This window comes from Chrysemys picta, chromosome 18 (genome assembly GCF_011386835.1).
Source record: "Chrysemys picta bellii isolate R12L10 chromosome 18, ASM1138683v2, whole genome shotgun sequence".
Classification (NCBI taxonomy): Eukaryota; Metazoa; Chordata; order Testudines; family Emydidae; genus Chrysemys; species Chrysemys picta.
In genome coordinates, this window is record NC_088808.1 from 18,158,421 (window position 1) to 18,175,070 (window position 16,650).

Genomic DNA, 16,650 nt, shown 5'->3' on the forward strand with positions numbered 1-16,650 from the left:
CCTCTGATACTCCTGTATAACATGGGCCATAAAACTTCCACAAGTAATTCCTAGAGCAGAGCTTTTAGAAACATCTCATCTTGATTTAAAAATTCTTGGTGATGGACAATGCACCACAACCCCTGGTAAATTGTTCCAGTGGCTAATTATTAATGCTGCAACTGTCACTGGGGTATATAGATGGCACTTCCCTTCCAACACCATCACCCTTTTTCAAGGACACAGTCCCATTAATACCTACCTTTCATCCACAGCGCTCTGCCTTATGATCAGAGAGTAAATGAACTGAAGCTGGACAGCACATCATGGTCTTAAGGGGTAGAGTAGACTGGGTTGCATAGTATTGTAATATTATAGTGTAACAAGTCATGAGAATGGAGAGGCTAAAAGTCATTTATAGGGAAAGAAAAATAGACGCTCTGTAACAAATTGAAAGATATCAAAATTTCCTTTGGAGAATGGGAGTCAGGCATTTGCTAGCATCACAGTGGTGTTTGCCTGTATAATACCTATTGCTGTTCAAAAACATTTATTTGGAAAGTGCACTTGTTAGCAGACAACGCAGGGATTCAAACAGAACAAGGGGAGGATCAAGTAGACAGACAGACAGCAGTTGACTTTTGGAGGCCTACAGCTTTCAAGTCTTTTCCTTTTGTTAGCTTTGCAACTTAATCACTTCAGTAACTGGGGGTTTTATTTTGCTGTGGGCTCGATGATGACGCCACCAATAGTTTTGGAGAAGCTCAAGATACCTTGACCATGCCAAAAAATAAATCTGGATCCACTAAAGATTCTGCATTTTGCTCTCAAACTCCCACAAGCTGGAGCGTGAGCCAGTCTGCTTTCTCTTCCACGCTAGTAGGAGGCACAGACCTGACTTCACAAGCACTGTCAGAATATTTGAATGGGAACATTTCTGCAGGTTTATTTATTCTTTTTCTTCTCCTTTCTTTCTCAGGTCAACACTTTTGGATGCAGGCAGGAAGTGTAGAGTAGTAATGTATCCCTATTTGTTGGAAATAACATGATATTTTTTGAAAGATGTAAATGAAAGCCACATGTGAAGGGGATGGTAGCTAGCAAAATGGGGTCTTGGTCCATGATTTGGGCCCCTAGATCCCATGGTAATAGAAATAAATAATAATAATCTATTTGTGTAAATTTCATGCATCAGATATTTAGCAAAATGTTCAATGGCATTTTAGCCACAAGAGATATGAAGTGTGAGAGTTTAAATTTAGCATTATCAGCAGGGTAAAAATAGGTAACCTTAAGAGAAATTCCCTCCTATGTTTGCCAAAAAACATTACAGCTAAAAAAAAATCTAAGCATTTAAAAATATGGAAATGAACAATTAAGAGAGGGTAGATAACTATTTGGTTACACTCACAGTTTATACAGGTTCTTAAATAAGTGTACATGTGTAAATTTCACACCGAATATTCCAAAAATAACCTTAACTCTGACCTCCTATCCTTACTCAGCTTCAGTCAATAACTAAACATCCTCTCACACCCAACTATGGTACATTGTATATGTTTCCAGTATTGGCTATAAACTCCCATAAGCTACACCCATTACATGGGGCCCAGTCTTCAACCTTCTGTTCACCCACTCACCAAGTATGTAAAAGGTTGTTATAAAGAGAAGGGTGATAAATTGTTCTCCCTAAGCACTGAGGGCAGGACAAGAATGTAATGGGTTTAAACTGGGAGATTTAGGTTAGACATTAGGAAAAAACTTCCTAACTGTAAGGGTAGTTAAGCACTGGAGCAAATTATCTGTGGAATCTCTCTCAGTGGAAGTTTTTAAGAACAGTCTAGACAAACTCCTGTCAGGGATGGTCTAGATAATACTTAGTCCTGCCTCAGTTCTGGGGACTGGACTAAATGACCTATCAAGGTCCTTTCCAGTCCTACATTTCCATGATTCTGTGATTAGCAGCCAGAGACACCAATATCTTATACAGTCAGAGAGACTTTTTCCCATCCCAACTGCACACTGTGGTCAAGGGACAACCACATCTTACACCATGGTCTTCACATTCAGCCCCAAACAACATCTTTGCTCCCATCCACTATGAAACAGGAAACCACTAAGAAAGGAAGGAAAGTCTTGTTCTGAAAACACTTGACTGGATTCAGTTCCTGGTTCAGCTACAGACTTCCTGTCTGACCTCAGGCAAATCACTGTGTCTTTGCCTCAGTTCCCTGTATGTAAAATGGAGCTATTATTCCCTTTGTCCGCCTTGTCTGTTTAGACTGTAATCTCTCTGGGTCAGGCATTGTCTCTCACGGTGGGCACGTACAGCACCTAGCGCTGATCCCAGCTGGAGTTTCAAGGTGCTGCTAAAATACAAATAAAGAATCATAAAACCCAATTCACCCCAGTCAACCTCTTTCTGTGCACTGGGAATCCCATTATACTTTCCTATTTATCCTCCTGTTACAACACAGAGACTGCATCTCCTCCTTGCAACTCTCGTGATTTTATTGCTCATCTCACAATTTGCCATGTTTCCCTTAAAGCCCCAGCTTCTGCAATCAATTGATTGCCTGATAATCTCCACTTTCATTTTTAAATAGCAGCACATTTCCAGCTCTTGTGGTTGTGAAACAAAGCTTAAAAACATGAACCCTAAAGGCCTCACCAGCAAATAAGAACCTCACATTTATTATTTTAAAACCTCATGATTTTTATAGCAATCTCATGATTTTCGAGGACCTGACTCTTGATTTTCAAACACTTGGGGTTGGCCATGCTGCATCAGGAGGTCAGAGGAGATGATAACAATGGTCACTTCTGGACTCATAATCCATGAATCTTCAAGGCAGAGATCACATATGCACCATCATCCAGTCGGTCTGACTGGCAGCCAACCTTCAAGTACCCGGCCAATCTAATCAGGCTAGTGCATAACTTATTTCCCGTAAGAGAAGAGAAAGGAGTCTGCAAGTCTGAGATGCATTGCATTTGTAGCAACGATCCATCGACAGAGACTAAAATCACTGCTTTTATGTGACGATTGTTATTACCTATGGTATTGCTGCCCTTGGTTGCATTGGTTGCATGCCATGCGTGCTGTGCTGTTTCAGCAATCAGGAACGTCCAGCTGTCTGGTTAGAGTGGCATTTGCACACTACAGATGTGAGAACTGCTAAAGCTGCAAGAGACAATATTTTTCTTAAAGCCCCAATGTAGAGAGGGTTCCTCAGGGTTGTTCCTCTCTGGGGCGGTGGGGAACCACACTGCCTCCCTTAGTCCTTGCACGGCCCCTTGGGGAAACATTCGGGCTGCAGGAGTCTTGGCTCAAGCTGTCCGGCAGGGGCTGAACATGTACAGGTAACTAGCCCAGACCCTGGGTCAGGGCGGGGCAGTAAAGAGTCACAGCTCAGGCCCAGGTAAATAGCACACCCAGGCTTCAGGCTCTGAGCGGCCTGGGATAGAGGGAGACTGCCACCCACGCATTGGGGACGCAGGCCCTCCCATTCCACTGCGTCCCAGCCCAGGGCCCTAGCAGCGGCCAAAGGCCCGCTGCTCTGTCCGTGGGGATCCTGGGCACAACACACTGACATGGGTTCTGCCTGTGTTGCGGCCAGACTAGGGTCGGCTGCTCCCAGGCTACTTCCCAACTCCCCCTCTGGAGGTACCTGGGTCAAGGTGAGGTCCTCGGAGCAGGGGTCGATCACCATTGGATCCTCGGGGAGCTGGCGAGGGGAAGGCTTGGGGACTCTTCGGGGTAGCTGGTGAGGTGTAGGCTCGGCAACTCTCCCACACACTGGTCTGTGTTGAGTATCAGCCGGTCAGGCCATTCTCCAGGTCTGTTGCTGGAGTCTTCCTGGCGGGAGCTAGGCCAGAAGTATTTAGCCTCTCCAGCAGCTGCTTCTCAAGTGAGCTCTGGGGTTGAGCTCTTATACTTCCAGTCCGGCCTCTGACCCTCTGGGGGGCGGGTTTAGAGTGCTCTGGCTCCGCCCACTCTCGTGTCCAGCGGAGCTCATCCCTCTCCGAGGCACCGGGAAACCACACGGCCTCCCTACACCCAACTTCTGGAGTCATGTGAATCTCAGCTTTCAGTCTTAAAAACATACAATCTAGCCCTCAAGATTGTAGAGAAACACTTGAAAATGTGACCAAATGAAAAGCAAATAAAAAGCGTTCGAAATTTATTATTTTTAAGTCATATCAGGGGCACGAAGGGACTTGCTGCAATGCAACCCAGTGCGTCAAACACCCAAGAGAACCTCAGCGCAGTGGGGCTCGTGGTGCCACAAGCAGCACCATGCACCCTGCAAGGCAACCAGGCTCCCCAAAACACAGAGCGCAAAGAACCATGCAGCGCACAGCGGCAACGCCAGGCACCACCAAGCGCCAAGGGGAACGGGGCAGGGCCAGGCACCACCCAGCGCACAGGGGAACGGGGCAGGGCCAGGCACCACACAGCGCACAGGGGAACGGGGCAGGGCCGGGCACCACACAGCGCACAGGGGAACGGGGCAGGGCCGGGCCCCACACAGCGCCCAGGGGAACGGGGCAGGGCCGGGCCCCACACAGCGCCCAGGGGAACGGGGCAGTGCTGGGCACCACACAGCGCACAGGGGAACGGGGCAGGGCCGGGCACCACACAGCGCACAGGGGAACGGGGCAGGGCCGGGCACCACACAGCGCACAGGGGAACGGGGCAGGGCCGGGCCCCACACAGCACCAAGGGGAACGGGGCAGGGCCGGGCCCCACACAGCGCCCAGGGGAACGGGGCAGGGCCAGGCACCACCCAGCGCACAGGGGAACGGGGCAGTGCCAGGCACCACACAGCGCACAGGGGAACGGGGCAGGGCCGGGCACCACACAGCGCACAGGGGAACGGGGCAGGGCCGGGCCCCACACAGCACCAAGGGGAACGGGGCAGGGCCGGGCCCCACACAGCGCCCAGGGGAACGGGGCAGTGCTGGGCACCACACAGCGCACAGGGGAACGGGGCAGGGCCGGGCACCACACAGCACCAAGGGGAACGGGGCAGGGCCAGGCACCACGCAGCGCACAGGGGAACGGGGCAGGGCCAGGCACCACACAGCGCACAGGGGAACGGGGCAGCGCCAGGCACCACACAGCGCACGGGGGAACGGGGCAGCGCCAGGCACCACCCAGCGCACGGGGGAACGGGGCAGCACCAGGCACCACCCAGCGCACAGGGGAACGGGGCAGTGCCAGGCACCACACAGCGCACAGGGGAACGGGGCAGGGCCGGGCACCACCCAGCGCACAGGGGAACGGGGCAGTGCCGGGCACCACACAGCGCACAGGGGAACGGGGCAGGGCCGGGCACCACACAGCGCACAGGGGAACGGGGCAGGGCCGGGCCCCACACAGCGCCCAGGGGAACGGGGCAGGGCCGGGCACCACACAGCGCACAGGGGAACGGGGCAGGGCCGGGCACCACACAGCGCCCAGGGGAACGGGGCAGGGCCGGGCCCCACACAGCGCCAAGGGGAACGGGGCAGGGCCGGGCCCCACACAGCGCACAGGTGAACGGGGCAGTGCGAGGCGCAGCGCAGCGCCCCGGGGGTGGATTGCTCGGCGCTCGTGCGCCTCCCCTGCCCATCGATGCTCTCGGAACTCGCAGCCGCAGCGGTTTCGTGGCGACGGGGAAGCCGAGGCCAGGGCGCAGCGGAGCGCGGCAGGTAGCGGCGGGGAGTGACTGGGCGGGGGGGGAGAATCAATCACCCCCCCGCAGTGACGGGGGGGGCTGGGTGTATCGATCACCTCCCAGCAGCGACTGGGGTATCAATCACCCCCCACACATACAGCAGTGACTGGGGGGCTGGGGGTATCGATCACCCCCCCACACACACACAGCAGTGACTAGGGTGTGGAGGTATTGATCATCCAGCAGTGACGGGGAGGGGGGGTATCGATCACCCCCCCGCAGCAGTCACTGGGGGGTTGGGGGTACCGATCACCCCCCCAGCAGTGTCTGGGGGGTGGGTTGGAGATCTAGCTCGTCACCCCAGCAATAACTAGTGGGGGTCGAAAGCAAAGATCAGCACACAAGGGGCTACGGGAGGTTGGGGAGGGGAACAGCTCACTCCCCTAACATATTAACAAGGGGACCAAAGTGAAGCAGACTAATGCATCCCCCAAGCAGATTGAAACGTATCTGCTAGGACCCAGAGCTCTGAAACTGGTGCCTAGGGTGTGCTTTGCTCTGGGTGGGAGGAGGTGAGCAGCCGGGTTCTTCTTGTCACTCTAGGTTGAAGCTGCAACACAGATCGAACAAAATGAAGGGTGAATCCCAGTGGGAAGCCAGTCTGCAGTGAGAAGGAAAGGCCCATGAATCAGCTTGCGAAGACCTTTACCACCCACCCACATGCAACAAGGTATTGACATGGCACATTGTACCAGCCATGTCTATTTCACTGGGGTTTTCCCAGCCGTACCCCAGGCCAAACTGTAACATTTGCTGCTTTTCCATTGGAGAGTCATGATTACTACTAGAGAACACATCTTTGGGAATTGGAAAACCAGAGATAACTTAACCGATGTGCTTCAAATACGCTGCACCGACCAGACCCAGCGGGGATCTGTTGCCTGGTGCTTTTTAATGAAGTGACTCATGCGCACGCCTATCAATAAATCCATTTTAAAGGGTAAAGAAACCAGGCACCAACAGTGAAATGGGCGCAAGTTTGGACCACTCCTAGATCTCTGTTGTTTCACCGTTTAATTCAAATCTAAGGGGTCTGGATTTTCCTGAGCCAGCCATTAGCCCTTAGGCCTCCATTTCAGGTTGTTGAGGCTGTCTCTCCATGGACTCCAGTACCAAATGGGCTGTGTGCACAATAAGCCTTTGCAAAATGACAGGGCATCGTCAATGTACAATCGGTCCTTCAGAAGTCCTGGTTTATTACACTGGGAGTAAGCACAAGTCCTGTAGGGTGCTGTAACATACAGACGAGTCTGTGTCAGAAGTGTTGCACAGCATGTTATGCATGCTGACCTATATGTCATAAACCCCAATAGTGCCACAGCTAAAGGAGATTGCCTTTTATCTCAAAGCAGTAGGAGCAGCATTGTACCCTTGCTTATACCTGTGAAGTCAATGAATCCACTACGGCGCTTGAGAGCTAGTACGAAACACGTTTAGTCTCCAGTGTCATTCCAGAGTGAATGACAGGCAGAGTAATGAATGGACGGGTGCCACTAGCTGAAAAAGCCTTATCTGAGAGCTATGCCAGGCTTCGTTACAGGGACACTTCGTTGCTCATCTGGCAGCAGCAGCAGCAGAAGTTGGAGTCTGTCCCGCCTGGTACATACTTGAGTAGAAGCCGGAGTATGTGGTACTCGCAGTATGGTAATGAGGCCATCCTGGTACGGGACAAAAACACACTGGATGTCTCCAGAGACACTGGGCAATCAAAGTTTTGCATTATTATGTAATTTTAAAGGCTTAGTGTCAGAGATCTGTACATGGCAAACAAATACATGAAAGAACCTGTGCTGGGCCTCAGGCAAGTTCTAAACAACATTTTCATTCAATATTAATGGCAGGGTTGGTTACATTGTGTCCCATCACTGCTGACTATCAGATAATTGGGATCAACCTACCAAGGTTCAGTGTAGTACGAAGAGATGAAGACTGGGGACTCCTTACTAGAGGAGAAAGCCAAAATCAAGGGATCAGGCTAAAAAAAAAAAAAAAAAAAAAAGAAGACGTACTGCCTTCCTTGTGTGTCTAACTGCTTTATGCCTGACCTACCCTCTGATTGAGTACCAATGTAACTCTTTCAGTTATGGGTGTGATTTTGTTACTGAAATCATTATATCAGTATAGTCCCTAGTGTGAACACACATTGGTATAAACCTGTCTTACACCTGTATAGCTTATTCCCCTTCCCTTACAAGAATAGCTAGTCTGGCATAAGCAAGTTTATACCAATATAATAGCATCAGAGGCCAGGGGCGATTGTACCATTTTAACTATACCACTATCATTAAAGCAGTACAACTTTTGCGTGTGGACTAGCCCTTAGACGATTATTAAAACAGAAAGGATGTTTGAAGTTTAAATTTATTTTCACCGTTTATGCCACTGATTTATGTTACCTATGTCATTGAAACTGAATGATGAAAATAGCCTAGTCAGTTTCACTTGCCAGTCCTTATACACTAGCAAAATTCAGCAATGGCGGCCTTGCAAATGCAGCTAGGGAATGTTGGAGTCCAAACTGTTTTCATTTGAAATCATTCTTCAGAATGTCTCTAGTGAGATTGTTCTGCAAAAATACACAGAACCTTCATTTTGGACTTTTCCTGTCCCCTTTTCATATGTTCCCTATAAATGGTCTCTTACAATCTCAATTCATGATCTGGCAGTTGAGTTGAATAATTTACAGTATTAAGCAGAATAGGGAAAGGAGGTGCTGAATGAAGTTACATTTGGGCCTTAGAAAGGGTTGGGCAAGAGAGGTGTATAAAGGCTTTGTCCACTGCAAAGCAGCAGATGCTTCTCTCCGCTATTACAGTTCAGTATCATGGAGGTAACAGTTTGAAGGCATCATTTTGTGAAGTCAATAGGACGACTCATATGAATAATACTCTGATTAAGTAACAATTGCATGGGTCACATATAATAGTTGAATAGCATATCACCAGAATGATGACTGAATCAACAGATAGGCAAGGATAGATTTAGGAGAGTAATAATGAAGAAAGCTTCTGTTAACACACACACACATCTCTTGATAAGGGTTGAAAGGAAAGAAATGTCTTAAAGAAAACAGGAGTGCTACAGCCATAGGTCAGCTGCAAACGGAATTTTCTTGTTCAAGGTTTCTGTATAGTTAAACCTTAATGCATGTAACAGTTATGCATTTAGCCTTGTTAATGTGTCTAACTCTATTTATGCAGTTCCTATTTCAAACAAAACTAATGGGAGTGTCCATTATAAATAAGCTAGGAAGGATTTTTTATTTAAGTTTTGACAAACGTCTCGTATTTAATTGTCGTTGATATCAGTATTTTAAAAATCCTGTCCAGAAATTATTTTTTTCAGTTGTTAAAGTCTAAAGGATTTTTTTTAAAAAATCAGACTTCTACATCTGGAAATGAACAGTGGTATCTGGCTCCCAGTTCTGTCTGCAGTCGTTACCCTAGTGCGTATATTAGGGCTTGATCTAGCAGGGCAGGATCAAGCCCTTAGAAGTCATGGGATTGACATGGCTCACCAGCACATGCTTAAACTCCAAGCACGGGCACAGTCCCGTTGACTTCGGTGGCACTAATCACGTGCCTACAGTTAAATGCCTGAAGTATTTTGCTGGATCAGACCCCTAGACTCCAATTCAACCAGGTACTTATTTGAGGCCCTGGCCCTGATCCAACAAAGCACTCGTGCCCCTGCTTAACTGACTTCAGTTGGGCTACCCATCTGCCTAAAGCTAAGCATGTTGCGGAATTGGGCCCATTCTCCTGTACTCCTCAGTATTCATTACGCTGATTCCAAAAGTTTCTTAATATATAGAGAAATTCGGTATCCATCCTTCTCCCAAGCTAACAATAACACATCCATTCTACTGTGGATGAACTAGGTTTTCTGCACTCAGCGCTTACTGTTAGCAAGTGCATTCACTACAGATCAGTTCCCCCTGATTTTTTAGCTGTTAGTATTTATGCACATCTCCACGATTACTACAGAATACTGTATGTTCAGAAAGTTTAACTTGGGCCCTGATCCTGCAAACACTTATGCATAGGCTTTATTTTACATACATGGCCTTGGTCTCCTCAGGACTGTTCAGGTGGGTAAAGTTAAGCATGTCTACAGGAGCGGCCTTACACGGCACTAAAGGGGATGTTGTATTGTTTGCTTTTCTGCACATCCCTCTAGATGTGATTGTATATTTCCCCATCATTTAGTATTAATGTATTTTCAGTAGTCTTGGCAAATTTGGTGGTATGACTAGTATGAACCGAGTTTCTGTAATTAGTTATGCAGTTATTGTAAATGCATTTATTGTCTCTTGATGTCAATTAAAATGGTTTGAATGTGTCATCTGTACCAGCTGTTTTTTTCTTTTCCACATTAATTGCCTTAGCACGTCTGATTATTATTTGTATTATAGCTCAAAATACTGACCACGGCAAGGTATTGGGCAGGTAGGTATTTATGCAGATACACCCAATTTGGGATTGTATTAACTAGCGGTGGTTTGATTGCCATCTATTCCTTAACGTAAGGATGAGTCTCATAGAACACAAATCTGCAGCCAGGTTTACCTGTGGTTAGCTAGTTGTGGGTGAGGCTGGAGTCTCCGGGACAGAGCTGTTGTACAGCTTCTCAGTCTTCATTCCTGATTCAACAGCCCAAAGGTTTTGTGAACTCTTCCTGTAGAGCTTGAGATGGGATTTGACAAGTATCCCTGCTGTCGCTGCTTCTCGTGTGCATGAAGGGCTACAGTGAAGATGTCAAAGCGAGTCACCGAGCTGACAGGGAGCCATATGATGTCCGTCCTTTCATAGATTCCAAGCCAGAAGGGACCCTGTGATCATCGGGTCTGACCTTCTGTATAACAGGCCAGAGAACTTCCCGGAATAATTCCTAGAGCAGATAACTCAAGATTGGATGTTTTTTCTGAATGATGTCCAGTAAGGACCCACAGAGGCCTGCTTACCTTCTAGCTAAACCCCCAGGTGGGGCGGCTCTAGCTTTTTTGCCGCCCCAAGCACGGCAGGCAGGCTGCCTTCGGCGGCGCGTCTGTGGGAGGTCCCCGATCCCGGGGATTCGGCGGCTTGCCTGCGGGAGGGTCCCCAGTCCCGCGGATTCAGCGTACCCGCTGCCGGACTGGCAGACCTCCCGCAGGCAAGCTGCCAAAGGCTGCCTGACTGCCGCCCTCGCAGGGACCGGTAGGGCGCCCCCCGTGGGTTGCCGCCCCAGGCACGCACTTGGAGTGCTGGTGCCTGGAAAAGCCGCTGCCCCCAGGCAGTCTAACAAATGCAGCTAAGTCTCAGTGGAGCCATCTGATTGGCTGAGGGGATCAGCACACTTGCTCTTAAGACCAGCAGCAGTAGCAGGATGCTGGCTGCTCAAAGCATTTGCTACAATGGCGCCTGCTTGTTCCCAGCCCCGCTGCTGCCTTGGATCCAGCCGTGCCTCACTACAGGCAACCCAGCTCTGATTCCTGACTCTGGCCTCTCACTCCCAGACTGACCATGGGCTCCAGCTCCTACAACTAGGCACAACTGCCCACATCCCAGTCCCTCACAATTTAAAAATGGCCAGTGATGGAGAATCCACCAGGCCCTTGGTAAATTGTTCTGACACTTACTTACCCTCGCTGTTAAAATTTTTGTACAGTCTGAATTTCTCTAGCTTTAACTTGCAGCTATTGAATCGTGTTCTATCTTTATCTGCTAGATTGAAGAACCCATTATGAAATATTTGTTCCCCATGTAGGTACTTATAGACTGTGATCAAGTTCCCCTGTATCTTCTCTTTGTTAAGCTAAATAGCTTGAGCTCCTTGAGTCTATCACTGGTAAGGCAGGTTTTCTGATCCTTTAGTCATTCTCAGGGCTCTTCTCTGAACCCGCTCCAATTTATCAATATCCTTCTTGAATTGTGGACACCAGATCTGAACACAGTATCGAGCAGCTGTATCAGCAGAGCCAAATACAGAGGTAAAATAACATCTCTAATTCCTACTGGGGATTCCTGCTTGGCCAGCTTGAGGTGCAGTGGCAAAGTGGTTAAGGTGCGTTATGACAATCCAGCAGGTCATGCGTTCAAGTCTAGCTCAGTTTCACACTGAAAAGCTGCCTCCAGTTCACTCAGCTACAGAATAGGCACCTGGATCCATAGGGCTAGAGAAGTCAAAGGTGGTTGATGGAAAATGACACCGTAAACCACATCAGCCTGATGAGCCATCTGTGGCTCAGGGCCGACTTTGCCTTTTCTGGGACAGCACATCTTGTGGAAGTAGCTCTCCTGCACCAGAAGAGAGAGAGAGACACCATTTAACAATAATAAAACAACTACAGGAAGAGAGTAAATGTCACATAATTTTTAATGCTGTCATTTAGGGATAGCTTGTGGCTCTGGGTGTCCCTAAGCATCTGACTGCCAGAAATTGAGCGTGGACGACAGGGAATGGATCACTGAAAAATTGCCCTGCTCTGTTCATTCTCTCTAATAATAATATATGGAGATATACCTATCTCACAGAACTGGAAGGGACCCCGAAAGGTCATCAAATCCAGCCCCCTGCCTTCACTAGCAGGACCAAATACTGATTTTGCCCCAGATCCCTACGTGGCCCCCTCAAGGATTGAACTCACAACCCTGGGTTTAGCAGGCCAATGCTCAAACCACTGAGCTATCCCTCCCTCTGAAGCAGCTGCTCCCAACCGCTTTTGGAAGACAGGATACTGGGCTAGATGGACCATTGGTCTGACCCAGTACAGCTATTCTTCTTATTTTTAAAGGGGATGGGGATGCAGGAGCAAACCCTCTTGGGGCTCAGCTACCCCTGTCCTTGGGGTATATAGTGCCTGAAAATAAGACCTAAAATAGCCAGCACATGGCAGAAAAATGTGTACCTACCCGAATCTGACTGAGTCCCCTCTCACAGGCAAACCACAGTCTTAGCCACTTGAAAGTAGCTCCAAGGTTTCCAATACCAATTTGTCCAGCTTTTAATTAACCCCCTGACTACGCCCAGTGGTGCTGACTGTGCCTCTTACAGGTTATTATTAATAAAACACTTACCTCTCTTGCGCCTTTGCTGGCTCACAAGACAGACTGGACCAATCAACTGTTGCTAGAATAGCAACGGCCGCTGCATAAGTGGGGTCAGTGTTGGTAAAAATCCCAGCAGCTGGCGTTAGTTTTGGCCAGTTCAAAGTAATGAACTGGTGCTTAACCAGCTGTTAAACCAGAGTGAAATTCCTCAGCTTCCCTCTTTTAATATAGCACTTCCCAAGTCAAGATAACAGGCCTGATTCTCATTTACCTCAGGTCCTTTACCCCCCTCTGACTCACTGAAAGTGAGTGCAAATGCCCTGTACATTGCCAGAATGGCATAACCTTGTCTATGCCTCGTGCTCTGTAGTTGTTATGGCGATGTAGCTTAGCCAAGATCCTTCAGGTGGGGAACATAATGTTGACCTCACCCACCTACCCCACCGTAACAACTGTCTGTGCCTTGTTTCCACTAGGATTTTACAGCAAGATAGCTAATATGTGTTAGCAACCTTGCTCTTAAAAACCCCCCTTTTGGGCAGTGAGGACGCAGTCTTAGAATTAGACATGAAGAGCCAGGTAGTGGATGCAGGTGGGCAGATGGAAAGGGGAGAGTACTGTTCTACCACTTGCAAATGTGTGCCGGCGACAGCTGGAATCCAAGTGCTCATGCGTCTGGGATGTGACCTATTGAAATCAATGGGAGTTTTGCTATTGACTTCATTGTGGCCAGGACTTCTCTCCTGGAGCACAAAGGGCAGTCATGCAAATATCAGGCACACCAAATATTTTCTTCCTTTTTTCCCCCCTGGAAATCTCTTTGGAAGCCCCGGAGAAATGTATCGGGAGCTTTCCAAGTCTTCCATTGAAGGGTTGGGTCTTGGAGGTGTGGAATGTTTAACCAAGAGAGTCGTCCGTTAGACATTTGAGTAAAGAGCTGTCTGCAAAAAGCAAAGTTTTAAAACCATCTGAATAAAAATCAGTTCCCTTCTCAGTAAATCAGTTTGTATCTCCTTGGTGACCATGATGTCATATCTCTCTAGTTCTCTGGTCATCCATTCTGGAGTCTTCCAGAAAAACAGGGCAGACGAGACCTGAATTTCTGATGTAAAAACAAACAAAAAAATTTAAACCAAACCAATGCCCCTTCCCCCAGATCCTTTTCAGGTAACCTTCAAGAACCATGCTGTAGCTTACCTATGCCCCCAATCCTGCAAATAGATCCACACTCCACGCAGGGCCTATTGATTTCAGTGGTAAGGGTTCATCTACATGGATTCAGTTGCAGGATTAGGGCCTAAAGCGGGATGGTTGCTGAAAAATAAATCCTGAACAATTAGTTGGGGAAACCATGGAAGCAATAGCCTAGATCACTCCAGCACTATGGCCCTGAGTCAGCCAAGTACTTGAGGCCTGGTCTAGATAGTTTTTGCACCAGTGTGGTTCTTTTTTTAACCAATATAGTTTTACAGTACAATCCCTAGTGTGAACACAGTTAACCTGGGATACAGCTGCCTTTATATTGGTATAGCTTATTCCCTCACTTGTAAAGGAAAAGCTATACCAGTAGAAGCACATTTATACCTGTATAACTATGTCCACACTAGGGGGATTATACCACTTTGACCATACTGGCATATTCAAAGTGGTGCCACTTGCATGTGTAGACAAAGCCGTAAGCACATCCCTATTCAACAAAGCACCGACTACACTGGGATTTATGCACGCGCTTGAAGTTAATCAGAGACACAAGTACTTGGTTGAATAGAAATGAAGTACAGTAAAAGCTGTTTTATCTGGCATGTTGAGGGAATGGGGGGTGCCAGTAAGTGAAAAATGCTGGTTAACTAAGAGGGAGAGAGTTTGGGTGTGGGAGGGGACTTGGGACACAGGAGGGAGTGCGGAGCTGGGGGTTGGGGCACCGGAGGGGGTGTGGGGCACAGGCTATGGGAGGGAATTTGGGTGCATGAAGGGGACTCAGGGTGCCAGATCCTGGGGGCGCTCTCGAGCAGGCCCCCTGCAAGCGGTGACCTGTCCCGGCTGCTCTTATGTGGAGGTGCGGCAGACAGCTCTGTGTGCTGCCTCTGCCTGCAGGCACCGCCCCCGCAGCTCCCATTGGCCACAGTTCCCAGACAAGTTGCGGAGCTAGTGCTAAGGGCAGAGTGGGGGCAGTGTGCAGAGCCGCCTGCCATGCCTCCGCCTAGGAGCAGCCAGGACAGGTCACCACTTGCGGGGAGCCGCCCGAGGTGAGTGCACCCAGATCCAGCACCCCGCACCCCCTACCGTGCCCCAAGCTCTCTCCTGCACCCAAACTCCCTCCCAGAGCCTGCGCCCTGCAACCCCACCTGTGCCTCAAACCCCTGATGGCTCCTCGCCAACTTCGGACTATAAACCGGAATTTCAATGAAGATCCAAAATGCCGGTTTATAGAGCTTTCCGGTTGGTGAAGTGCCGGATAAAACAACTTTTACTGTACATGCTTAAACTTCAGCATGTACAGTCAATATTTTCAATCTCATGACTTCATGACATTTGAGGTTTTACTTAATGCCCCAGCATCTGGAGTCATGTGATTCTGAGAACATCTCAATTTTCATTTATTAAAAAAGGCAAGTTTCTCACCCTCAGGGTTGCAGAGAAAAGCTTGAAATCATGAGCAGATGCAATCCTAAAGGCTCAAAACCCAGTAGGCAAATAAAACAAATGCAAAGTTATTATTTTTAAAAACTCGTGTGATTTTTTTAGCTAGTTCCATGATTTTGGGGGTCCCAATTCATGATTTCTGAGGTTTGGCAATACTACTTAAGTGCTTTGCTGAATCAGGACCTCATATGATTTCAACCATGGTGAAGTCCTGGGGGGAAGGAAGGAAACAAGCAATGTATAAAACTTCACACACGCAGGCGCTTTTTTTTTTTTTTTTTTTTTTTATTATGAAAACAAAACAAATGCCCCAGGAGAGGGGTCCATGATTACCAGTAACATCAAAGATTACTTTCTAACTTTTTTTTTTTTTTTTTTAATTCTGTTGTGTCGAGGCCAGCATTTGCAATAAACAAGCTAAAACTAGTTACATTGACTCATTCTTCAGTAACTGACATTTACAGGAATATACTAGAAATGGCACTAAAAAGTCTTAAGAAAAAGAGTTACGGTAAATTTGCATGCACATCATACAGAAAAGTAACATTTGTTTTAAATATTAAAAAAAAGGAAAAACAGAACAAAACGTACAACCAATTGTTTTGGAATTGTTATGCCAGTTATCGGGGCGTAAGCTCTAAAAGGCCCGTGTCAAATCCTAGCTGGTGGGTTGTTTTATTTACTTTAAAAAAATGATTTTTTAAAAAGATATGCAAATACCATTTTTTAAAAATGCATCTAACCATTTTATAAGGACGATAATGCTGCTAGTGTAATGACCTCCTCCTGCCCTGTATTAATCTCCTATAACTCACAGCCTGCCCACAGTTGCACCATTATGCTAATTGCTTGAGTTTTAGAACATGTATTTTTAAAATCCATTACTATAAAGGGTTTTTTTTTTTTTTTGGTCATGCCCCAACTCCCACCCCTAGCTCCAACCCTAGCTTTAAAAAACATCATTTAAAAAAAGGAAACAAATTAAAACTGGTCTAAGAGTCCCAAAAGTAGAGAGAAAATTAAATTAGGTAACTGTAGTCTGATTCCACCAACCAGAGAACATGGAAAGAGACCACAACCCAAATACTACTTTAATGCGTGCGTGTGTAAAAAAGTAGTAACTGGTTATACGTATTTTTACATTCTGAATGGAAATCAGTTCTACAATTTCAAACCCTGTTGATAAGAAAGTTTAAAACACAGCAATAAAAAAACCGAGTTTGTTTTGTGTCAACTGTATCTATTCAGTGAAAAAGTTTTAATCAACACATTCGTTT

The 16,650-nt window shown here is 47.5% G+C and overlaps 2 protein-coding genes across 2 annotated transcripts in view; both read left to right on the forward strand.

The window, feature by feature from the left end:
• Positions 1 to 16,650, forward strand: part of LOC135976492 (spidroin-1-like) — a 925,731-nt gene that overhangs the window by 784,723 nt on the left and 124,358 nt on the right. The gene's annotated exons all lie outside the window — the stretch shown is intronic.
• On the forward strand, positions 7,015 to 10,044 carry BRD3OS (BRD3 opposite strand). Its single transcript, XM_042854328.2, has one exon. It carries the CDS (start codon positions 7,163 to 7,165, stop codon positions 7,430 to 7,432), a length of 270 nt encoding a protein of 89 aa, XP_042710262.1. The 5' UTR covers positions 7,015 to 7,162; the 3' UTR covers positions 7,433 to 10,044.

Bases quoted from the DNA above. Each gene is read 5' to 3' on its own strand.
- BRD3OS (XM_042854328.2), top strand. From the start codon at position 7,163: ATGACAGGCAGAGTAATGAATGGACGGGTGCCACTAGCTGAAAAAGCC.